The sequence below is a fragment of the Alnus glutinosa genome, chromosome 7, assembly GCF_958979055.1.
Source record: "Alnus glutinosa chromosome 7, dhAlnGlut1.1, whole genome shotgun sequence".
Classification (NCBI taxonomy): Eukaryota; Viridiplantae; Streptophyta; class Magnoliopsida; order Fagales; family Betulaceae; genus Alnus; species Alnus glutinosa.
The window spans coordinates 28,003,660-28,028,651 of NC_084892.1; the positions used below are offsets into that span (position 1 = coordinate 28,003,660).

The 24,992-nt window shown below is 36.7% G+C and overlaps 3 protein-coding genes across 4 annotated transcripts; 2 read left to right on the forward strand and 1 right to left on the reverse strand.

Annotated features, from left to right (window-relative positions):
- The first annotated feature begins 6,456 nt into the window (after nucleotides 1–6,456).
- LOC133874085 (chlorophyll synthase, chloroplastic) lies at nucleotides 6,457–11,123 on the forward strand. The gene is made up of 15 exons (XM_062311914.1): nucleotides 6,457–6,669; nucleotides 6,899–6,943; nucleotides 7,086–7,177; nucleotides 7,471–7,558; nucleotides 7,995–8,080; nucleotides 8,179–8,265; nucleotides 8,417–8,482; nucleotides 8,572–8,655; nucleotides 8,766–8,827; nucleotides 9,407–9,482; nucleotides 9,571–9,633; nucleotides 9,753–9,834; nucleotides 9,950–10,026; nucleotides 10,202–10,249; nucleotides 10,696–11,123. The coding sequence occupies exons 1-15, from the start codon at nucleotides 6,564–6,566 to the stop codon at nucleotides 10,756–10,758; spliced, it is 1,125 nt and encodes a 374-aa protein (XP_062167898.1). The 5' UTR covers nucleotides 6,457–6,563; the 3' UTR covers nucleotides 10,759–11,123.
- Nucleotides 11,124–12,352: 1,229 nt separating this feature from the next.
- On the reverse strand, nucleotides 12,353–13,263 carry LOC133874264 (protein SLE1). 2 transcript variants are annotated; one of them, XM_062312145.1, is made up of 2 exons: nucleotides 13,084–13,263; nucleotides 12,353–12,952 (listed from the first exon to the last, which is right to left on the reverse strand). In XM_062312145.1, exons 1-2 carry the CDS (start codon nucleotides 13,196–13,198, stop codon nucleotides 12,723–12,725), a joined length of 345 nt encoding a protein of 114 aa, XP_062168129.1. In that variant the 5' UTR covers nucleotides 13,199–13,263; the 3' UTR covers nucleotides 12,353–12,722. The 2 variants fall into 2 exon arrangements, with proteins under 2 accessions (XP_062168129.1, XP_062168128.1); XM_062312144.1 differs by having other exon boundaries at nucleotides 12,353–13,042.
- Nucleotides 13,264–20,732: 7,469 nt separating this feature from the next.
- LOC133873626 (mitochondrial succinate-fumarate transporter 1) lies at nucleotides 20,733–23,302 on the forward strand. The gene is made up of 2 exons (XM_062311355.1): nucleotides 20,733–21,316; nucleotides 22,535–23,302. Exons 1-2 carry the CDS (start codon nucleotides 20,909–20,911, stop codon nucleotides 23,069–23,071), a joined length of 945 nt encoding a protein of 314 aa, XP_062167339.1. The 5' UTR covers nucleotides 20,733–20,908; the 3' UTR covers nucleotides 23,072–23,302.
- The last annotated feature ends 1,690 nt before the right edge of the window (nucleotides 23,303–24,992 follow it).

Consider the following 24,992-nt stretch of genomic DNA (forward strand, 5'->3'; position numbering starts at 1 on the left):
GGTTGAGTTAACGTGTCGTCAACGAAATGTTTTTTTGGCTGGTTTTTTCACATTCTTTTTCTTATTTTGGAAGCCAGATCTACATTTCTTCGTCGACTTCTGCATGACACACCCTCCCCCCCCCCAACCGTGTTCCGTGTCGTCTTCCGCTCCTGCCACCGCAAGTACCAGTCGTGTCAGTTGTCGGTGATCGGCGTGTGGGCCCCACGCACCTGGGAGCTTTCTACTCTTTGGTGCGCGTGAGAGCCATGCTCCGCCTTTTTTAAGCCGTGCACGGTGGCTAGGGGTTCTACAGTGTTGGATCTTCGTCTAGGGGATAAATACTATACGCGCCGTCGTACAGCGACTTTGGCCTCCTTCCCTCGCTGCCGGCGGTTTGTTTTAGGTTTTTCTCCCTGTTTATGTTTGTGTTATTCTCTTGTTTCTTCTGTCACAACCTGCTTGTGTTTGGATCAATTTTTATGAGAATATTTGTTGGCTAACTGCTAGATCAACTATCTTTCTTTAGTGAGTGAGCGTTATTGTAAGAGATGTTCAATTGTTATTCTTGTAAAAGTTGTATTTTTGCTTAAACAACTGTTTTTCTAAGTCAGATCCTTCTGGCTTAGAGAGTGGGGGGTCTTGTCCTTTACTTTCGTGATGCAAACTTCTTAGCTTTTTACAGATTTAATGATAGAACATGCTATTTGTTAAAATAATAATAATAATTAATATTGTATCTATCAAATTATTTATGTCGTATCTTCTGAACATCTCATATGCCACATCTCGTGCGAAAACCCCAAATTTTAATCGAGTCCAGTCCGATGTGTTTGCATCCCACTTAATAACCACTCGGGCCCGGAGGCTACAAGTCACAATCATGTAGCTGGGCGCTGGGCGCTGGGCATACTTAATTTGAGTCCAATTTGTCACAAAAAATTATGCTCAAGGCTCTTACAAACAAATAACCTCCATTATTAGTATGAAAAGAGTAATGCAATACACCCGATTTTATTTTATGAATAATGATTCAATGCCACCTAAATATACAACTTTTCACCACCTTGCCTATATGGCAAGGTGGTCCCCCACTACTTTTTAAATTTTTTTATTTTTTAAAAATAAATTAAAGTGGGAGACCACCTTGCCACATAGACAAGGTGGTGGAAAGTTGTATATTTAGGTGGTAGTGAATCATTACTCTTATTTTATTATGCTGATGTGACACAATTTGTTAGTATTATTATTTTTTTAAAAAAAAAATAATAAATCCAATAATTACTACATTCTGTCACAACAATATTATAAAATATAAGTGGAGCAGAAATGTTGTATATAGTATTTATCTTTGAAAAAACATAAAAACATAAGTAAGCATGGTGCTTAGTCTTGGATTTGCTTGGCAAGCCTTACAAGTTAACAAGTGAGAGTCGAAATTGGGCTTATTCAGCTCGTTGATGACTCCACTCTTTAAACATTTAATCAAAGGAAAAATAATTTTTTTTAAAAAAGTATACATTTTTCTCTTCCAGGCGTTACTCTTTTTTTAAAAAGATAAAATCAAATGCCTTTCTTTTTTTGAATGAAAATGCTCTGCATCTTCATTGATCAATAACCAAAAAATACATCTTGATCCTCAAAATTAAGGATCTAGGTAACAAACGGCCTCCCTAAGATCAATACCGTAAATACTCCAAGGAATATCCTCCAACCAACACATATCAATCTTATTAGAAACAGTCTCTTTTGCTAAACAATGGGCTGCGGAATTTGCATCTCTAGACATAAAAGAAAAAGTGCAAGAACAAAGAAATTGTTTCTCCATGTGAATGTTTTCCAAGAAATGACCAAGTCTAGAGAGATGAGGTAGACCTGAATTAATATCAGAGATAACATGGGCTGCATCTCCTTCAAATATAGCATAAAAAAAACCCACCTCCTTACTGAACTGGACAGCCCCCAAAGCAGCCATAGTTTCTGCAGTTTTGGCGTCCACCCGTAGGGGGTAAAGCAAGACTTCGAGCTCCTAAAAGACATCCCATGCAATCCCTAGCAATGATACACACACCAATCCATCCCTCATGGGCATTTATAGCGGCATCCCAATTAATTTTAATGAAACCATCCAGGGGAGGACACCAAATAGTAGGTATTCCCCTAGAAGACTCAACTTCCAAGCTTTGGTGTACTAGTTGGATATCGAAAAGAATCCTGATTCTTTTCGAGTTTTTTTTCAAAATCCAACAACCCACAATTAACCCGAGTAAAAGCTCGAATTGTTTCTCAATTCAGACTGACTTTGAGTTGATGACTGGGACCCACGTGCAGGACAAGTTGTCTCCCGTGGGTCCCACATTTAATTAAAAAAATAATTAAAATTTAAATCAAGAAAAATTTAAAAATTTAAAATTAAAAAAAAAAAGCAGAAGGGTTGGCAGCCACCCCCGAGTCCCCGACCCTTGGGGGAGGCCTCGCGGCCACCCCTTTGCTTCTTTTTTTTTTTTTAATTTTTTTTTAAAAATTTTAATTGTAATTATGTTTTTTTTAAAAAAAAAAATATTTATTCATTTTTTAATTAAACAATCAATATATAATAAATTATTATTATTTAAATTATTATTCTACACAAGTTTTCACAATACCAATCATTATACACAACTTTTCAAACTTCCAATCATTTCTTACAATTAAAAAATAATATTTTTCAATCTAAAAATTCAACATCCAAACACATTTTTTTTGTCTTAAAATTTGTAAAGAAAATAAGAATTCAATTCTGATTTCAAAAATTCAATACCCAAACACACCATTAACTACCCCTTTGTACACCTCATTTGGGTGGAGGAAAACTTTCTCAAAGACAATTTTGTTCCTTCTAAACCAGGTACCTCATGCCACAACTGCCATTAAGTCAATAAGTTCTTTGCTGAACCTATGGAGACAGTGAGCAAAAAGTTCTTTGAAGTTCCGGGCCACATAGCTACACTTCTGGAAATGGAAGTCTTTACTACCCCACACGTCTTGGGCTGCTGGACACTCCCATATGGCATGGATTATATTTTCTTCCTCCCCCCCCCCCCCCCCCCCACAGCAAGGGCATGATGCCGAATCAACTATCTTCCTCTTCATTAAGTTGTCTCTAGTTGGGAAAGCATTTTGACATGCCCGCCAAATAAAAGTTTTAATTGGATGGGGAACCTTCGTAGCCCAAATTGCCTTCCAAATATCCTGATTTGCAGCAGAATTTGAGCATTGCGCAGCCAAACTGTCCTGAACCTCCTTCCCCGAGTGGTAAGCATTACGCACAGTGAAAACACCATTTGAAGTTCCACGCCAAATAAGTCTTATCTTTTGGTAAGAGAGGGCTAAGTGGGATATTAGCAATAGCATGGGCTTCGTCTTCAGAAAACACCCTCTTGATTAAATCCATATTCCAATTTATAAATTAAATGCCTTTCATTATATAATCAAGAAACGTGAGCAAATTCATCAAACAAAATCACATAATGAATATAAATGTGAATTTCTTCCAACCAAATCTGATATATGATGGAGTCTTAATTAACCCATGTGCTATAGTATTTGCAACTCTACTAATATGATTGATCTTCTAACTAGTAAACAAATTGAAGATCATGCGAATGTCCTCTACTAGTTGACCAAATCTATTCCAATTTCTGTAACGACTCACCCCAATAATACAATATTGTCCGCTTTTGGCTCTCCAAATCAGACTTCCCAGGAGTTCACCCATCCTGGGATTGCTCTCGCAGAAGCACGCTTAACTACGGAGTTTTGATAGGTTCATGACCATCACGACTTTAAAACGCGTTGTGTCATAAAGGGTGCATTTATACATATAAGCACATCCTCATTCCCAGGTGATGTGAGACGTCACAATCATCCCCTCTTTGGACCCAGCGTCCCCGCTGGCGTCCCTTATCGGGCTTGTGCACGCTTCCACCATCTCAGACTGGACAATGGCTCTGATACCATTTGTAACGACTCACTCTCAATGACACAATATTGTCCGTTTTTGGCTCCTCAAATCAGACTTCCCAGGAGGTCACCCATCCTGAGATTGCTCTCGCAAAAGCACGCTTAACTACGGAGTTTTGATAGGTTTATGACCATCACGACTTTAAAACGCGTTGTGTCATAAAGGGTGCATTTATACATATAAGCACATCCTCTTTCCTAGGCGATGTGGGACGTCAAGTCTGGTACGGGGAGCCAAAAGCAGACAATATTGTGTCATTGAAGGTGGGTCATTACAATTTCGCTTTAGATCATTCACCGCTTTAATCATTTGAAACGCATTACTTTTTAAAATAACATTGTGAAAACTCATTTCTTTGCAAAAGACAAGTGCTTGAAATGCTGCCAAATCTTCAACCAGTTATAAGTTACCCATCCCGGTTGTACTCCTAGCTGGGACCACGTGGTCCTCAAAAAGTCAAAATCTCGCACAACAACTCCTATACCCATTCGCCCATTTAAAGTATCAAAAAAATTAACTTGTCAAAATCTCGCACAACAACTCCTATATCCATTCGCCCATTTAAAGTATCAAAAAAAAATTAACTTGTCAAAATCTCGCACAACAACTCCCATACCCATTCGCCCATTTAAAGTATCAAAAATTTACTTGTACTACTTGTCACTTTCTCCTCTTCTTCTTTCTTTCTTTTTTTTTTTTTTTTTTTCAAGAAATACAAACTTACAAAAAATTTAATTAAATATTTAAGAAAAGAGAGAGAGACAGAGAAAGAGAACAATAGATACGGTAACAATGACGTTCAACGAATTGGCATCTAAGGACAAACATACATGAATTATTTATTTAACATTTTAAAACTTGAATTTAAGCATATGAATTATTTAGTTTTTTAACAATTACCATTCTCTGTCTTATTAATCTTGGTACATGATTTATCACATTGAATAGCTGAAGAACACAAGTTGATGATGATTTTGCAATTGTAAGTCATATGAAGAGGATACATAGAGGAGGAAGATAAATAAGAGAAGACAATATTCTTAAACAACTAAAAAAATTAAAAAGGTGGAGTTTTCCTTGTTAACATGACAATTAACCCTCCCCCTCGGAGCGGCGGCGCCTACGAAGGTGACCGCAAGAGTGGGTTGCAGACCTCTACAAGGTAGGATTGAGTCGTTAGAGAACTCTACCATTACTTGTGGAGGGAATTTTTCCAATGTCATCATTTTTTTCTGTTTCTTTTTTCCTTCTTTTTTTATTTTTTCATTTTTCACTTTTTTATATTTTATTTTTTATTTTTTAATGTTTTAAGCAATACACTCATATGGTGTGGCTGACGCGGACTCACTAAAGTAATGGGATGTTGATTTGGCAAAGTGTACTAACGTGACAAGGCTTATGCGAAGATATGTACATAAAATAGAAATAAAAATACTGTACATATAATGTAATTTGGTTGAACCAGCTAACTTTTTGATATCAACGACAAATAGTTCACTAATAGCACTAAACATAATATAATGAGTAATTTTACGAATTGAGATTTGAAGTAATTTTCTTTTTTATATAGGCTAAACTTGTTCTAGCATGGCTAAGGCAGTTGCACTATAGAAGGTGGTTTGGATTTGTGGTGAGATGGGCTTCACACATGTGGTTTTTGAGGGTGATGCTTTACTCATTGTGGAGGCTATGGGTTCCAAGAGTCCTTGCTGGAGATATTTCGGGCAACTCATTGAGAATACTCGTATTGTTCTTCACGATTTTCAAGCCTATAAAGTCATTCATGTTAAGCGGCAGGCAAACCAGGCTGCCCTTGTCTTAGCTACTTTGGCTCTATCTCAGTTGCTTGATTTTGTTTGACAAGGGACATGCCCTGCGCCGATTTCTCAAATTATATTTGTGGAAAAAGCTTTTCATTGATTGGTAATAGATATCCAATTTCTCAAAAAAAAAATTATTCAAATAAACTTTGGACTGTTCAACCACTTATCTAAACAGGTAAATTCAATAAAAATACTCTCATAATTACTATTCAAATTGTTTTAAAAGAATTTGTGAGATTTATATCTTGATTTTATTTATTTATTTTTTAAATGAGGCCAATTTTAGGTTTAACCCAAAAGCACCGTGTTTTAATATTATTCCTAAAAACACAGACGAGGGAATCTCTGACCTTTGTATGATTGTATCATTAATTTAATCACGTTGGCCTAGAAAATAAAAAAATGATTCCAATAACGTTAACTTGAGAGTGTTTCTTTTTGTTTTATCGATACAGATACTAGATACGTTGAGAGTGTTTCATTTTGTCATTCAACGAGGTCTCGAACAAAACCAGAGGGCTGTACTCCTAAAACGGGTCCCAGTAAAAGCACGATCACCAATTGCATGATGCCACGTAATAGCATACGTGGTAATTTGAGTTCGATGAGGCACACCATAATAACGCCCTTTCCTTCGTTATTATTCAAACATTTTGCAGAAAAAGAGTTATCAACTAAAACCCAAGCCCTCCTTTCTCTCTCTCACTACCCTTCCTCTGCTCTCTCTCTCTCTGTTTGCTTAAGAAGCTCAATCCTCTATGGCCTCCGTACTGAACACAGTGTCGTCCATTACTTTATCGAACTCCAACGCGAACCGAATTCGGACTCGGCCCGTTTTGGAACCGATTTCTGTGTCATTCACCAGTGAGTTCACTCATCAATGCTCCGTTTAATTTCCTGAAAAAAGAGGTTAAGTAAAGGAAAATTTGGAATCCGAAACCACCTTTTCATATCCACCTCATTATAAGTTTAATCAAAGACTTTTTATTCTACTTACTAAACTTTCTCGGCAACCAAACGCCGGTCTTAGATTCAGTTATTGAGCTTGAATTGTCTGTTTTTTCGACACTGAGGAATTCTGTGGAATTTTCAGGGCGGAGACTTACGATTAGAGCAACGGAGACCGATGCGAACGAAGGTCTTGCGAGATTCAATTTTATTTTATTTTATTTTTTTTAACGATTTTGGTTGTCAATCAAAAATTTAAGTTGTATTGAATAGAAATAGTGATTGATAATGTGGGTGTTTAGGGTTTTAATGGTTGCTGTTTGTTTGTGAAGCGGTTAAATCTCAGGCACCGGATAAGGCACCGGCTGCTAGGGGTTCGAATTTCAATCAGCTTCTTGGCATTAAAGGAGCCGCACAAGAAACTGTGAGCTATTTATTTATCTTGAAGTTAATTTTGAGTTATGTCCCATAAAAAAAAGCTACGGGAAGTCTTTTGTAGTCTTTTTAATGGTTCAAATTTAATTTTTCTCCAGTGAAAAGCTTGAAATTAAACTTCGATAGTTGAAAAAACTACTGAAGATGTCCTTAGTTTTTCTTACAGCACTGAGCCAAATCTGATTTCTGTAGCATTTTACCATGTTTCTTTAGGATATAAAAGAGTAAATGACTTGCAAACCGTTTTAAACTAGAGTAGAGACTGTGATTTGTGTTTTGCAGAACAAATGGAAGATCCGGCTTCAACTTACGAAACCTGTTACTTGGCCTCCACTGGTATGGGGAGTGGTTTGTGGAGCCGCTGCTTCTGGTATCATTCTTGCATATTATGGAATCAGTAACATCTTTTGTCATGAATATTTCTAATTCTTCATTTAAGCATTTGTTTGTTAAAAAATTCTGTCCAGTCTTTTATGTGTATGTCCAATCAGTATGTCCTAAAAGCAGTCAATGTTTATGATTTTCTCTACTAAATTTACATCTTAATCTTCTTCCCCCATCTTGATACCTTCGCTGTTATTACAGAATTAGCCCTAGATCAAAACCATGAAAACTATAGATTACTATTGTCATGTCCATCACCAATTCGCAATTGTGATAAATCTTGTCAAGCTTTGGCCTCAGATCCATGTAGAATCCAAGAATCTTGCCACATGCCTATACTATGGCCTCAATAAGTACATGCATGTGTGTGTGTGTGTGTTTGTATTTTTGACTCTTCTAATTCAATTTGGCTCTCATGGCAGGAAATTTTCACTGGAACTTGGAGGATGTTTCCAAATCAATTGTTTGCATGATGATGTCTGGCCCGTGTCTAACTGGCTATACACAGGTACAGTTCTTCCGGGATACAGAATAGGGCTCCACTTTAAATGAATAATAGCTTCAAACTCATCTAACATATAATTCTCTGGCCGTTTCATTTTTCAGACACTTAATGATTGGTATGACCGAGAAATCGATGCAATAAATGAACCTTATCGTCCAATTCCTTCGGGGGCAATATCTGAGAATGAGGCATGTAACTTATCTTCTCCTCCCCCCCCCCCCCCCCCCCCCCCCCCCCTCCCCCCCTTTTTTGGGACATGTTGATCTAACCTATTGTAATGTATGCAAATAAGTGCCGCCAATTATAATGTTTCTTTTCTTTTTCTAAATATTTCCTCAGGTCATTACACAAATTTGGTTGTTGCTTTTGGGAGGCCTTGGCTTGGCTGGTATATTAGATGTGTGGGTAGGTAATTTAAATGTTTTTTTTTACATGTAACTCCTTATGAGAATATTGAAGATGAATGTCAGCTCCTGAATCCTTGTTTTTAATAGGCAGGGCATGACATTCCTATAATTTTTTACCTTGCTCTTGGCGGGTCCTTGCTATCTTACATATACTCTGCTCCACCTTTAAAGGTACTTCTTTTTTTCGTCTTCCTTGTCATTAAGTCAAACCATTCTACTTTCCTTCATGTTGCAGTGGAAACTTTGTTTAAACCATGACTAAGTTCCAAATCTGGTTGCAGCTGAAACAAAACGGATGGATTGGAAACTTTGCCCTGGGAGCAAGTTATATCAGTTTGCCATGGTGCGATATCCTATGTGCTACTGTGCTTGCTAAAATTATTTAGACTTATAAAGGTTATCCATGGGTCATTAGCATGTAGCATTTTTTAGTTGGATATCCATTTGCTATTCTTCAGACCTATCAAGAGAAGAGTGTACGTTTAGATGCAAGTGTTTATTCGCATGATGCACATAAAGAGGAGAGGTCATATTCAATGGGTTCTAAGCAAGGAATTATTTTGTAATCAAAACTCGCTTTATTAAATTACTATTATAACCAATACCAAAGTTTTCCCTAAAAAAATATAGGACTTTTATTGGTTCTTCACTTACAGCCTAGGATTTTGATTTGATGTTCATCATTATTACTTGTTTGTGGGGTTGGAAGCTTTCTAGGAAGGAAAGTCATTCAAGTTGTAACTTGTAAGTTCAATTCTTCTCCATGGGTTGTCTGAAATATGTTACTAGAACTCAAATTTCATACAATAGGCTAATCAAGAACCATCTTAAGTCTAGTTTTCTAGGTTGATTGACTTAAAAAAGCTGAACTATGGACTTCCATCATGTTGCATAACTAGTTTCAATTCACTTTCATTGACAGGTGGGCTGGTCAAGCTTTATTTGGGACGCTTACACCGGACATCATTGTTCTGACTATCTTGTATAGCATAGCTGGGGTATGTTTTTCAGGAGAAGTATCTCGTTGTGTATGTTAAATATGTGATCCAATCATAACTGTTTGATTATTGCTACATCATATTTCAGTTGGGTATTGCCATTGTCAATGACTTTAAAAGTGTTGAAGGAGATAGAGCAATGGGACTTCAGGTATCTCTATTGTCCATTACATATTTGTAATACTAATTCTATTTATCTTAGAAACACTTAAATTGCACATCCTTAGAAGTAGCTGTCATTACTTTTGTATATTAATGCTGTTTGAGCAGTCACTTCCAGTTGCTTTTGGTGCTGAAACTGCCAAATGGATTTGTGTTGGCGCTATTGACATAACTCAGATATCTGTGGCTGGTACATCATTTTTATCTATTTTTAATATCTATATTTCTTTTAACATATATTTTTCTCCGCTGATATTATGTCAAAATTTGCTCTTCTATATTCAATAATGAATTGGTGGTTGTAGGGTATCTGCTCGGGGCTGGTAAACCATACTATGCCTTAGCCTTACTTGCTTTGATAATACCTCAAGTCGTTTTTCAGGTAAAGCACTTAGAATGGTTCTCCACTACTGAATTCTTTACCCGTTTACTTCTTGCCATGACAAGTATTAAACTGTTATGTTTATAATAATATAGTAATATATGATTTGTGTTTCTTTCTCATTATTTTAAAAAAAAATAAGCATTCTGCTCATACCAATTTTTGCACATTGCAGTTTCAGTATTTCCTCAAAGACCCTGTTAAGTATGATGTTAAATATCAGGTATGTCTTCATTTATTTAGTTCCACCAGGAATTTTTCCTGAAAATTTTAAACATACTGCAAAAGCAGGTTCGTTGAGAATGTGCCTTCTACTTCTGAAAACTATTGTGGACATGACCGATTAGCACATATGGATAGTTTTATAGCTTATTATATTACATGATAGATATAACAAGGATCTCAAAAACGATCCACACAGGTGCTCTGTGGGCAACCTATTCATACAAGCTCAAGTCCTGGACACCAAAACCCTCTCTGGATCTTCCCAAGTCTGATACTAGATCACCATATGGTTGTGCAATATGATGTGTCATGACCCAAGCAGGGTCTTTTTACTCCAATGCTAGATACAATTCCGTACTCATTTAGGTTGTCCTTCATTAGAGGATCTTGCATTTGCTCGTTCTCTCATCCTTAGCGAGTAAAATTTTAGTCTGTTTGTTTCAGGCAAGCGCCCAACCATTTCTTGTGCTTGGTCTTTTGGTGACTGCTTTAGCAACCAGCCATTAATTTCACAATGACGCTTACCAAAGGACGCTACGGGGAGGAGAAGAGAAGGGCGCAGAGTAAAAAGCTCACCGAACAGCTGCTGAAAGGCACACAAATCACGCCAGTTCCGCTGAACCCTTTTGTTAATCATGTTGTGTACTGATTAAACTGTCATAATTTTCCATTTTCCTCTTTTCCTGGAGAGAGATAGATGTAGGCTTGTGTACTTCCTGTTTTTTTTTTTTGGTTTCTCTTACAGCAGAATGCGAAACTAGAAAGCAGCTATTGTAAATGTGATTGCTTGTTGTACCATCAATGTACTTTGTCGGTATCTTACATTATTTGCTTCTCATTGCACGGAAGCCTCAAATGGGGCGATCCTGATAGTACTATGTTTTTGCTTTTCATTGTATTTGTTTTTGTTTCTCATGCTATCATTGTATTTCATATGCTACTTTTCCCTCTTGTTCTCACTAGTCTACTCGATCCAGGAGTTCCCTGTTGTAATTAACACGAAGGAAATAGCCCTGCTGCTCGTTCACTCGTCTTTTAATCCGCTACCTGTAGCAATAAACACGACGTTGGCTGAGTAGAAAGAGCAGTTCACTTGTCTGTTAATCCGCTCCCTGAATACTACATGTACTCTTAAGTCTATACTCTTTACTCTTTGAGGTGACAGAAAAAATTATTTTATCTAAAATTTAATGGTAATTTTTACTATCACGTCAGAGAGTATGCATTTGCATCTCGAAGCAATTAACGTGACGTTGGCCGGGGGTAGAAAGAGCCTCATGGTCTTTGTTTTAAAATGAACTTTTTAACACTCTAAATTCAATCTGGAAAGTGATTAAGGCAAGCTGTAACATCCAATGAGCACCAAATGTTTGGATATATGCCCGAATTTTTGTTTGCAAAACCGATCAATTGTTTACATTGGCTTAACTAATTAGGGGTCAACTAACCCAATGGACAGAAACAGTTTTTATATACCACATTTTTATTCTACAAATTATTTATGAGAATTTCAACTAATCTATAATTTTTTTAAAATAAAAATATTGATCCAAATTACGACTTACTGTAACTTTCATGTCAGATTATAAAATAAAAATTTAACTTATTTGGAAGGAAACGCGCTGCTGATTAGTAGATATGCTTATCAGATTAGTCGGTTGGCGATTTTTTGGATTTTACGCGACTAAACAAGTGTCAAAGAACAGAGCATAGTTTATTTAATAGATTTTTCCGGCACCCAAACAATAATTTTTACCGTTCTAGCAGGGCACCAAAAAGAACAGAAAAAACACAATCGTTTTGCTGACTTGGCAAAAAGGCCTGGACGTATTTCTGTCCACTGTCGCTCACAAATGTTTCGACAACATTCAACATCATTTCTAAGTCTTTATGTCGTCGTTTAAAGATGTGTCAACTACGTAATTTCAAGTTGGTTTGGCGTATGTTTGCTCCATGCATGTCGTCAAGTAGATGGTCACATCTGTTTGTTCAATGTAGTTTCCAGAAACAGACGCTGCAATATTCCTTCGTTTCCAGAGGATTAAAGTTCGACATCCTTTTTTAAATGGTCAGAGAGATTCTGCTTTTAATTAATGTCACTTTTATATGATAAACGACGCAGCATTCCATCTCTTTTATATACATGTAAAAGGATGCATGATGCGCGATGCAGGTAGCTAGTAAAGCCAAAAGTCAACAGCAACTATTGAAATTAACATAACATACAAAAAGAGGCACTATTTATGATCCCAAAAAACCATCATCCAAAGATGAAAGACCATATAATGCCTTTCCCATTCTAACTGCACCAACAGACACCTAAAAGAAGCCACTGCTTACCCAACAGATACAATGCAGTGGAGGACAAGCACAACAAGAACGACACGTCATTATTGGACAACCACTAAACCTAAGACACTTGTTTTTAAGGCTAAGTTCCCAAACTCTCTATGGTACTACTACTAAACGCATCAGCGGTCGTCCCTAGTCTTGTACTTGGACTCGTCAATCTCAATCCCTTCCTCAGCTGCGCGCTCTCCTCCAGACTTGTCTGTTGTGCTGAGTCCACCTTTGCGGCCCATCCCCTGGTACCCCTCATGTCCAATCTGCTCTTTCCTTGTCTGTCCTCCTTTGCTGCCCAGCTCCTGGTACCCTTCAGGCCCCAGCTGCTCCTTCCTCGTCTGCCCTCCGCGGCTCCGCCCTTCATGATCACCACCAACAATATATATTTCATGCCAATTAGCACCAAAAAAAAAAAAAAAAAGAATCAACCCAATTACGTACGCAAAACCTTGAAATGATTGCCACACACCAGAGACACAAAGAGATTACCTTCGGCAAGGTGCTCCTGGGCTTCAAGGCTCTTCCCACCAGTTCCACCAGGGACAACTGTCTCTCCCTGCTTTGCCTTGGCGTCAAGTTCTCGTCTTTCCTGCTCGGACGACATTTCTCTCTCTTCTGGGACTCTTCTCTCACAAACTTAAAACACCGATCGATCTTATTACTTGCCAACTAAGCACACTGATGATACACTGGAGATAATGCTTTATATAGAGGATCCGAAAGTGAAGGTAAGATAGGGAGGTGACTGATGAGAAAGGAGGGGCAGACGACGCGTCAGCCTATACACGCGCGTGGCAAAAGAGTAGGAGTGGAGCGATACTAGAATGACACACAGATGCTTGTGTCTGTCAAAACAATCTATTTACAGCAATCAAAGTGACACGAGTCCTGGTTTTGCATGAATTTAATTGGCTACGGTAGTTAACGTCTTCCACGTGTCCTTTGCGGTCGCCCATTATGTATGATCAATGCGCTAGCCTGCACTGTCCACCAGGCTCCTGGAACCTCATACATGTTTGGGTATAGTGGGGACGTAAGCGAAAGTAACATAACTTCATAAGAGAACGAAATCAAAACAAAAAGAAGAAGCTGTTAAATAGTTAGGACCGTACGTAGATACTAATTGGTTAAATTCTTAATTCTTACTATTTTAGTATGAACAACAAAAATTGGTACAAGGGACTAAACTATAATAATATATATATATATATATATAATAAATTTTTAGAAGTTCATCTTATAAAAATATAAATTTTCAAGTAAATTTTAAATAATTTGGGAGGCTTCAGCCCCCAATTCCTACCTCACAGGACAGACTCGATAATAACTCTTTTTTCTTTTAGGGACTTCACTTACAATGACAACTATATTACATAATATTAATAAATTTTAAATTTTAATCTAATATATATATATAAAAGTTGTCCCTTTTATAACTCAAGCCCGTAGTGTGGTAATCGCTATATATTCGCTGTGATTCCAGTATTTAAGAGGTTAACCATTAATCTAAAAGCTGTGAAGCCATTAGATTTTGATTTGGTCAAACCTTAATCGTAAACACCATAGGTCCATAACACAAGCCCACAAGTTTACAACACTCACTTTCTGTATCAGTTGCATAGCAAATATTGGAAATATAATTGTTGGGGAGATATAGGCTATAGCTCATTGGTCTTTGGAATAGTACTCACTGTAGAGTGGGCCGATTAACGAGTCACCATGATTATGTGGCTGAGTTCAAATAGTGTAAAAGCGGTTCGACACTAGTATATGATACTAGCTAACTCATATACACGTGGAGATCACAGATAGCAAGGAACCCCGAAACCTTAAAAGGCTAGGGGCATCTATGTGTTGGCAGCCAGGGGGAACCCCATAACCTCAAAGGAACGGGGTCATCTGTAATATCCCAGATTTTTTTTAAAATTTATTAATTGGTTTAAAAAAAAAAAAAAAAAACTTATTGAGTAAGTTAAGTTTACTTATTCAATAAGTAGAAAAAAAAAAAAAAAAAAAAAAAAATTCACAACTTGCACGGCAATGTCTTGTTTATTAATTTTTTTTTCTCTCTTCTTTCTTTTCTGCATCTTCCTTCTTCGTTACTTTTTCTTCTCTCTTCTTCCTTCTTCATTTCTTCTTTCTTTCCTTCCACCCGAGACACGGTGAGACAGAGAGAGATGCCGACGGAGAGAGTTGCAGAGAGAGAGAGAGAGAAGCAGAGATGAGAGACCGAGAGAGACAAAGAGAGATGCTGAGAAGAAGACCCGACCCCTGGGAGGTTCGATTTTCCGACCAACCACGGTGGGTCGGAGCAGAGGACGCCGGCAATGCTATTTCCGGCGGGTCAGGTGTTGTTCCGGTCGAACCCCCGCGACCCGTGAGCCCAGAGAACCCGAGAGACTCGAGAACCCGTGACCCGTTGAACCCGACAACTAGAAGTCTGGTTTTTCCGGCGATTTTCGGTGGTTCCAATGGCGATTTCCGGTGGGTTGAAGCAGAGGCGAAGTTCGGTGGCCGGAGAACGCGATTTCCTGCGAGACAGAGCTGCACTTTCTGTGGGGCATTGTCGGAGGCGATTTCCGGTGACTTGGAGTGCGATTCCGGCGAGCTTCAGTAGGATTTTCCGGCGACTCTTTAGTCCAGAAACAATGGGCAATTTCTGGGTTATACTTGTTTATATGTGTGATGTTTTTCGGTGTTAATCTTTGGATTTAATCTGTATAGTTAAAGCTTGGAGTTTGATCTTGTGTTTTGCTATTTTTGGACATAGATTTGATTGTGTGTGTGTTTTTGGGTAGAACCCGTAAGGTTTATGGCTTATAAATGTTCTCTCTGTTGTGGTTTAACTGGTTGGGTAAAGTGGCCGTGTGTTCTATGAAGTTGCTGTGATGATGGGTTTTTCTGAGTTGATATTCCTGTCTTGAGTATTAATATTTCTTGTTGTGTTTTCTGGGGGATTGGCAGTGGCAATACGGGTGTGATATGGGTTTGAATTCTTGATGAACCTGTGTAACCAATTGTGAGTATATGGGTATTTATGGATTTGATTGTGTCCTAATATTGATGGACTGTGATGTGATCAAGAGAACTGATTTGAGCTATGGCTACTGTTGTTGAGTCTTGCTAGCCGGTTAGTTGTTCTCTGTTAGCAGTGTTTTGATTAGCTGGGTTGTGATGATTTTGGAAGCTAGAATTATTGTAGACTGATTATGTGTTTATGATATTGATGATTTTGAGTTGGATTTCTATTACTTGCGTTCCTGTGTATTGTAAACAGGGTGTGGATCTAGATGATAACTTGTTATTGGGAGTTTTAGTTGTTAACGAACAGCGTGTGTTTAAGCTGTATTTTGGGGATAATGATCTACGGACTGATCAATTTTAGGAGTCTTTAATTTCTATTTAACCGTTTGTGGGGGTAGTAGCCGTGGGTGGTGTTTTGGGTTGTGATGTTGATAGTTGAATGTGTACTGATTTTGAGTATTACCTAGTTGCTCGATATTTGAATTGATTATTCCATTTTGGCTAAATGGGAAGAATTTGGAAGTTAATTATTGATGGTGTGTGGTTGTGCGGGCATGATTCTGCTTGGTGGAAGTATTGAGTTATGGTTACTATTCTGACTATGAAGGATTTTTGGGATGATTTGTTTTGGGTTTGGGATCTAGTTGAATTTGTAGACTTTGTTTCTAAAATTGAATCTTATATGTTTTAATTTTGGAAAGAGATTTTGTGTGTGTATATATATATAGAATAATTTAGTCTAAGTCTTAGAATTGAATTTCAGAACGCTCCGCTAAATTCATCCTTATATTTTATTTAGGTAGAAGCTCGACCCTGACGCTAATGGAAAGTTCAGGTAAGGGGATACAACACCGAAAAACCCCCAACAAGATTTTATTACAAATCTTTTGAAAAAGTGTTGGGGAATTTTACAAAGTGTTTGCTTATGTGATTTTTAATGCCAAGCTTTATTATTACTCATATGTTATTGTTTAAGAATTTTGAGCATAACTCACAGATATGATTAAGAGCATACTAAAGTTATGATTTATGCATAATTACAGATATGATTAAAAGCATTTTCAAAGTTATGAATTATGCATACTTACAATGATGAAAAAGAGAGCATTTGAAAGTTATGACTATAGAGCATTCCAAAGAATATGACTCTATTCATGAATACAGTTTTGAAAGAAAAAAGAATCTAAAGTTAAATTCTGCACATGACTACAGTTATGAAAGCGGCTCTTACAGTTTTGAAATAAAGTATACAGATAAAGCAGAGCCTACAGTATTACAGAAAAACGTTCATGTGCAGTAATTGTTTAACCCTGAGGCACTATTACAGTTAGGATTGGTACCCATAGGGTAGCATGGCAAGCATACCATAAGTTGGTATGTGCTACCAGCCGAGGTTGGCCTTCACCTAGGGAAGATCCTCAACTCGAAACGGCTCTCCCCTGTGACGACAGGCTGAGTCCATAGGTCTGTGTGACAAAAGCCAACGTGCTCCGCTCACGGGTAACAGCGGTTTAGAGTCTGTAAAGGGTTAAACCACAGATAAAGGATTAAAGAGAAAACTGATAAAAAGAATTTACTGAATCATTAGAAAATCTGTTTAATTGTTCATCTTGTTAATTGCATAAATTGTCATTCTTATACCATTGTTCATATGATATGCCATCTGTCCTAAAACAATACATTTCATTTTATGAATCATGCTTTAATATGTGTTTTCTTATAAAACATAAACAGTCTAGTATGTCATTTCTTAGGCAATTTTCATAATTTGAATCTCCAACTTATACTCAGTCTAAAATCACATATCATATTCATACTTTTAAACATCACCGTAAATTTTTTAATATACTCAAAAACACTTAATTTATCTAAAAATAAATTAAAATCAACATACTATTGGTTTAGGTTATAAATCAATTTACATTATGCAATTCATCATATGTGAAATTAATTCTTAGCAGTGAGTAGAATAAATCTGTCATCATGCATGACTAAAGATCATGGCAAGAAGGTTTTACAGCATGTTTTATTCTCCTGGTGTTGTATTTTCCTTACTGAGTTGTCGAACTCACCCCTTTTTCCCTCCACCCTTTCCAGATAACCCAATATGATGACGTCATTTCTTGGTATTGGCATAGATCTCGCAAAGAGCAATAGATCATTGCGGACCGACCAAATCTTTACTTTGTATAGTATGTTTCTTTTGGAGAATTCAAGGTGTTGTAAAGAATTATTAATAAAAAGGTATAAAAATAGGAAGTATAAATTTATATGTTGTAAATGCACGCTTCCATTTATATGATTTTAGTACTCAAACTCACGTTTCCCTTATATCCCAAAACGGGGGCGTGACATCATCTCTATGCCAGTAGTCGGGCCGGTGAATGAGCATTAAATAAACAAGATTCCTCTTATTTATTAGTATCAAAGCATTTAACGAACCGCGTATTTGGACTGGTCAAATCAGATTGTACGAACTGACAGGTTGTCACCATCAAATACCAAATGTTCCCTGTAGACCACATCGAGAATAACCAGCGATGTCCAATCACCGCCCATGAGGTAATCCACGTGTTAGCAATTAATGCAAGGAATCTTTAAGATCAGAATGGTAAGCTTAGAAAGAACAATATGGATATATAAGGAAATTTTTCTCTACATTTAAAGTAATGAATTCTCTTTGCAATTCATTTACTCTCCCTCTTAAAAGCCTTTATTGATTTAACCATCGGATGAGGCGTCGTCAGCCAACTCTCGACAAGCTTTTATTATTTTGCAGACAACTACATTCCTCCGGTCAAAGACTCAATTGAAGCTTGACACGTTATCATTCGACAACTGTCATTAACAATAATAGTATCATTTTAACCTAAAAGTAAATTTGTAAATTTATACTCAACATATTACATTAATCACGATATATAACTGATACGTCAAACACTCATTCTGTCAAGTCTCAAATCATCAACCCTAACACTAGTTATTATGTTTGATCAATATCGTTTGGATATAATATGGTTGAGTATGATCACCTTAACTTCTTTTTTTGAAAGGATGATCACCTTAACTTATAATGCAAAAGTGTAACTATATTGATTTATCATTTTAATATTACGTTAATTACTCACTTTTTCTTGTTATCAAAGATATGAAAGTTCAAAAAATCAAATAAAAATCGCATTCCGAGACCTTATTACTTATTAGTGTTAGTGATTACTTTTGTTGTTAGGCACTTATTTCCAGCCACCACTAAAAATTGCTTTAAGAACTATATTATACTCTTATTTCTTAATTATTTTACCATACAAATACTCATATTTGAAGAAGAGATGCAGTAAGTGGGAAAAAAACAAATAAGATAGTCAATTTAAAATAAAATAGAAACCCAATATAAAAATCCTCTATATTCTAACATACTCCATTTAATTATTTATTTTGTCAAGTTGAATCTCATTTGAAGCCTACAAAATGTATGGAGCTCCCGCAAATTTCTACGTCGGTTGATACGTACGTGTTTATGAATTCGATCAACAACATTCAACAAAATTAATTATGTCACACCCAATCATGCATGATTAGTAAATTAAAATATACCTATTAGACTGCATAATTTCTGTTAATATTTATTTGAAAAAACTCTCGTTTACTTTAAAAATACGTCTTCAATGTTTAACAGTATCATATTTTTTTTTTTAAAAAAAAAAAAAAAAAATTATATTATACCTATAGAAAATACTTAAATTTTACTATTATCTTATACTATTCTCAGAACTATAACTGATTTTGGTTTCAAGTTACACTAAAAATCTCCCACAATTTTTTTTTTTTTGGAAAATACTTGAAGTAATATAAATCTTATTACAATTTTTTTTATTGTAAATTCACGTGACAATCCATATTTTATAAATATGAAAAATATGATAAATGCTAGTTTGTAAACGTGATAAATAATATTATCACATTAGCTTGTAAGAAATGTAGGCTCTATTTGTTTTGGCGTAAAATAATTTATAAAAAATATTTTATGTATTTTATGGTGTTTGGTACAACAGAAAATAATAATCAATTTTTTTTTTCTCGAATTAACCAAAAAAGCTTATTTAGTTTTCTAAAATATTTTCTCTTTTTCAAAACTGTAAATCATTTTTCGACTTTGAACTTCTTATCCCCAATCATGGACCTCCATCGAGACACCATTGAACAACCGTTGGGCCACCATTTACTTTCGCAGGACCACCCCTACCTTCGTCGGACTATCGTTGGAAAATCGCTAAATTACCGACGAGCTTCTATCGGACCATCGTTGGCCACCACTGGGCCCTGCCTGGCCATCATTGGACAATCGACATACCTTCGTCGATCATCCTTCCTAACTCAAATTTTTAGGTTAATTTTTTTATATTATGAATAAAATTTTATTTTTATAAATTAATATAATTGATTTAAAACATTTAAAATATTTGTGATTATCCATATAAACCAAACGGCAAATATATTTTCAGCAAAAAATATTTTTCTAAAAAATAATTTCACTATAAACAATATTTTTCAAAAAAAAAAAAGTCAAAAAAATAGAGCATTGTAATAAAAACTCCAAAACAACACCAAACTAAATCTCACTTAAGCCTCGATTGGTAACCCCCTTTCCTCAAGTATGAGGGATATTTTTTTTTAAGTAGTTATAAAAAATGATTGATGTGATATAATGTAAAAAAAATTTATATGAAAAAGTGGAAAAAAAATTTGTATTGTAGTGAGTTTTTTTTATTTAAATAGTAATAAAAATTGTTAATGTGATATAAAAAGTGAAAAAATTAAAAAAATATTTTAAAATTAATTTTTTAAAAAAAAAATGAAAAAAAAAAACAAAGAAAGGAAGAAGAAAGTAGGTTGCCAAACGAGCCTCTAACCACACGGTACAAACCGATACGGTACAAAAATTACTTCCGTGTTAGCAAATTCTTCCCGCGCCCCGTCTCTCTTTTAACCGCTGACTAGTGACTTCCATTGCCGTATCACGGACCTTGCTTTCTAAATACTTTTCAAATAGCAATTTAATAGTCGTACAATGTACAGATCAGCAGCCAATTGTCCGCGTGTTGATTCGTTGCTCACATGTGCCGCCTCTTGCTTAAGGAGAACCACACTGGAAGAGCTCCTGGCCATTCAGGAGTAGAGCAGGGAAGGGAAAGAACCACAGCAGTTCTCTCTCTTCCTCTTCTCTCTTTGCTCGTCAAATTCAAAACCCTAAAACTCCAATTCCACCCCCAAATCGAAGAGAAGAACGACCATGGAAGAGGAACAACTGCCACCAAAGCAACAAAGTCCCAAGAAGTCGATCCCGCCGTACATGAAAGCCATATCGGGCTCGCTCGGCGGGGTCGTGGAGGCCTGTTGTCTACAGCCCATCGACGTCATCAAGACCAGGCTACAGCTCGACCGGTCCGGGACCTACAAGGGGATCATCCACTGCGGCTCCACGATCTCGCGCTCCGAGGGTGTGCGGGCTCTCTGGAAGGGCTTGACCCCCTTTGCGACGCATTTGACCCTCAAGTACACGCTTCGGATGTGGTCCAATGCGATGCTCCAGAGCGTGTTTAAGGACTCGGCAACTGGGAAGCTCAGCAACCAAGCGCGCTTGCTCTCCGGGTTCGGTGCCGGGGTTCTCGAGGCTCTTGTGATCGTTACGCCATTTGAGGTCGGTGCGTTGCGGTTTTGATTTCAATCTAAATGTACATTTCTAGATTATTTTTTCTTTATTTTTCTGCGGAAATGGCAATCCCTGGGTTGGTTTGGGTTAATGTACCTCTTGGATGCTTCTCAGGCTCTCGATCTCGGGATTTTGCGGGAAAAGAAAGTAAAATTGTTTTGGAATGTTTTAAAATGGCATATCACCTTTCTTTAATTTTTGTCTTTCGCTTTTTTTTTTTGTTGGCCTTAAAATGCTTTAAGATTAGGTTAGTGGCACTGATACGTGTAATTCATCCATAAAGAAAAAAAAAGTCACGAGGGAATTATGCTGTTATTTTCACTACCAAATGAAAGATTCTGTCCTTTGAGTATATTTTGGATCCATCAAAGAATAAAGGAGAATTATCATTTACTTAGAAAATGAAACACCCTTTCTTGATTATCTTCGGCCTTCTCAATTTCTTTCCTGCATCCAAATATCCAAATGGTGAATGATTGGAAAATCTGATTGCTTAAATATTGTTATACTCTTGGAGGCCAGTAATCGAATTGTGATACCTATAATACATCTTATAGTGGTGCGCCGATTTAACTTCCTCTTTTCATTGCACATGAGCTCTACTTGGTCAGGGGTTGGTTATGTTTTCTATTTTCTAAGTCTCTCTCTTCACACGCTGTTAGAAATATTAATTAAGCTTAAACTTTTAGGATAAATAGTGATTTAACATGGTATTAGAGCAGATGTTCTAAGTTCGAATCTTAAGACTCTACAGTTCTACTCTCAATTCATTAAATATGAGCCTTACTTGTTGAGGGGGAGTTTGAGCCACACTTCTATCAACTTCAACTTTTGGTATAAGTGGTTATTTAACACATGGTTTCTTGTTCTTCCTTGTCTTCTTTTGAGATATATTGGAACATAATTTGGGGTTTACATTATGATTGAGGAGGATTGAGATGTTGAGATGTGTGAGACCTTGAGTTAAACTGACTAATTTAATAGGTTCAAATGTAGCATTGCGAACTCTTTTTTCTTTGGCACAATCCCTTAGACATGGTTTGTTTTATGCTTAAAAAGCTTGTGATTCTAATCGAAATGAGAAGAAACCAAAAAAGTGTACTTTTGGTGATGTGGATACATTGTGGGATACTGCTGTGCTTTATGTAGTTGGATGGAATTATCTACATTCTTTTTTATGACAGAATTAGGGATTACTTGGTGCAGGTGGTCAAGATCAGATTGCAGCAACAGAGAGGTTTGAGCCCTGAGCTTCTGAAGTATAAGGGTCCTGTGCACTGTGCTCGCACAATCATCACGGAAGAAGGCCTCCGTGGTCTCTGGGCAGGAGCTTCTCCGACTGTGATGCGTAATGGGACGAACCAGGCTGTCATGTTTACAGCCAAAAATGCTTTTGATGTCCTCTTGTGGAAGAAACATGAAGGTGATGGGAAAGTCCTCCAACCATGGCAGTCTATGATATCGGGATTTCTTGCAGGTACAGCAGGTCCAGTGTGTACTGGACCCTTTGATGTTGTGAAAACGAGGTTGATGGCTCAGAGCCGGGAGGGGGGTGGGTTGAAGTACAAAGGTATGATCCATGCCATAAGAACAATATACGCGGAGGAAGGGCTTCGTACCTTGTGGAAAGGACTTCTGCCTCGGCTCATGAGGATTCCGCCGGGCCAGGCGATAATGTGGGCTGTGGCTGACCAAGTGACTGGTTTGTATGAGAGGAGATATCTTCGTAGTGCACCCTTGTAGGAAGCATTCAGATTGTTTTGCTTGTACTGGTTTTCAGTTTCTTTGCAAGCTTTAATTGGAGAACTTGTTTTGACATTTTTAATTGTATGAGAGGAGATATCTTCGTAGTGCACCCTTGTAGGAAGCATTCAGATTGTTTTGCTTGTACTGGTTTTCAGTTTCGTTGCAAGCATTAAGTGGACAACTTGTTTTGACATTTTTAATTCCATCACTATGAACACCAGTTTCAAAGATCGTATCAATAATTTGGAGGTGCAAGAAGAGGCGGAGGGTAGATGGAGCGGGAATCACTAATCCCGCACAGGCGCACCCAGTGGATATTTCAGTACTTATGCTTTTGCCTTATTGGAGCCAAATATGTCAGCTGCTACTGCACACAAAATTGAGCCATGCAGTAGGGGGAGAACATTGTTGTATCAGACACCCTTTGTTACGGATTTGGCTTACATCCTGTAAATTTTTCAATGGAGATTTTCTGTTAAAAAAATGAATGGACAAGATTGCTTCTAATGAAAAAATAAGTAGACTGCTCTAATTTTGCAATCTTGGCCATTCTATTTTTAACAGGAGATCTCCATTAAAAAGCTTAGAGGACGTTTATCGTTTCGTAGGAACGGAGATTCTTGCTTGCTATCACTTTAAAGAAAAAAAAAAGAAATAAAAGAGAGGATCTAAAGTCACTCGTTAAAATCTACCGATGACTGGGTATGATGTCTCGAATGGGAGCATATTGCTCTCTCTCTCTCTCTCTACATCGTGCTATTAAAGACTTAAGAGTATTACTATAAAAACTTTTATTATACTTTCAGAGAATGGCTGGAATTGCGTAAGAAAATATAGTTTTTAAAGTCATGAAGAGTTTTTTTTTTAAGCAAAAGCTTCATTTTTAAGCTTTTTGTCAAAAATGCGTTTCGACAATTTTTAGTTTAAAAAAGTAAAATAAGTGGGTTTAGAATTTTTTTACTAAACATGTCAGAATTTTGTTTGGCACGACTTTTAAGTACTAAAAGTATTTTTTAAGCTTTCTAAACTATTATGACTTATGAGCCATTTTTCTTCTCTAGCAAAATAGACAATATAATTTTTGTTTCTAGTGTGAATAGTAAATATGTTTTTCTACTTAGTTATTATTTACACTACAAATAGTTTTTTACTACTTTCTCCCTCTCTCTCTTTCTTTCACACTCTTCCCCACACAAAATAATATTTAAAGAAAATATAGAGTAAAATATAAAATATATTGAAGTGTATACAGAAAAATGAGTAGATACAATACAAAAAGTTGAATTTTGAGCAGCAATTAGCCATCATTGCTAGATATGCTCTTATTCTATTTACTGGTATGACACTGTCAATTAACATTGTTTAAAAAAACATAAAGATCAAAGAGTGATTAAAGTGTAGTTTATAACATTTTTCAAAGACTTAAACCTATCTCATGTCTTTCATCAAACCAATTTGGGGTAAGCTCTTTTCTACTATAGCCTCTACATAAACACGGAACGAAAAACAGACCAATCTGTTCAAAACCTCTCAGCAGAAAAAAAAACACTTGTGTTCAAGCCATGGAGGAGGGAAGCAGCATCACCTTTGTCCTTGTAAGCCTTTCTCTGCCTCATTTTGGTTTCCTTTTTTATTTTCCTTTCAACAGCTTTTTTTTGTTTGAGGTTTGGATCTTAAATCAACCGCAACCTCTTCACCCACACACGCCACATGATACACTGTATTTGTTGTCATCTGTCTTACAGTCCAATGTAAGGATTCATTATCTACTTGTAGATATATATCTTAACCTTTACAGTTTATTATGCAGTTAGTCTGAAGTTAATAACTTTTTTGGTGCTATCTATGGCACTCACAAATTTTCATTATGGGCCTTTATAACTAACATTACTGGCAGCATTTCCGTATCCTCCTTCCA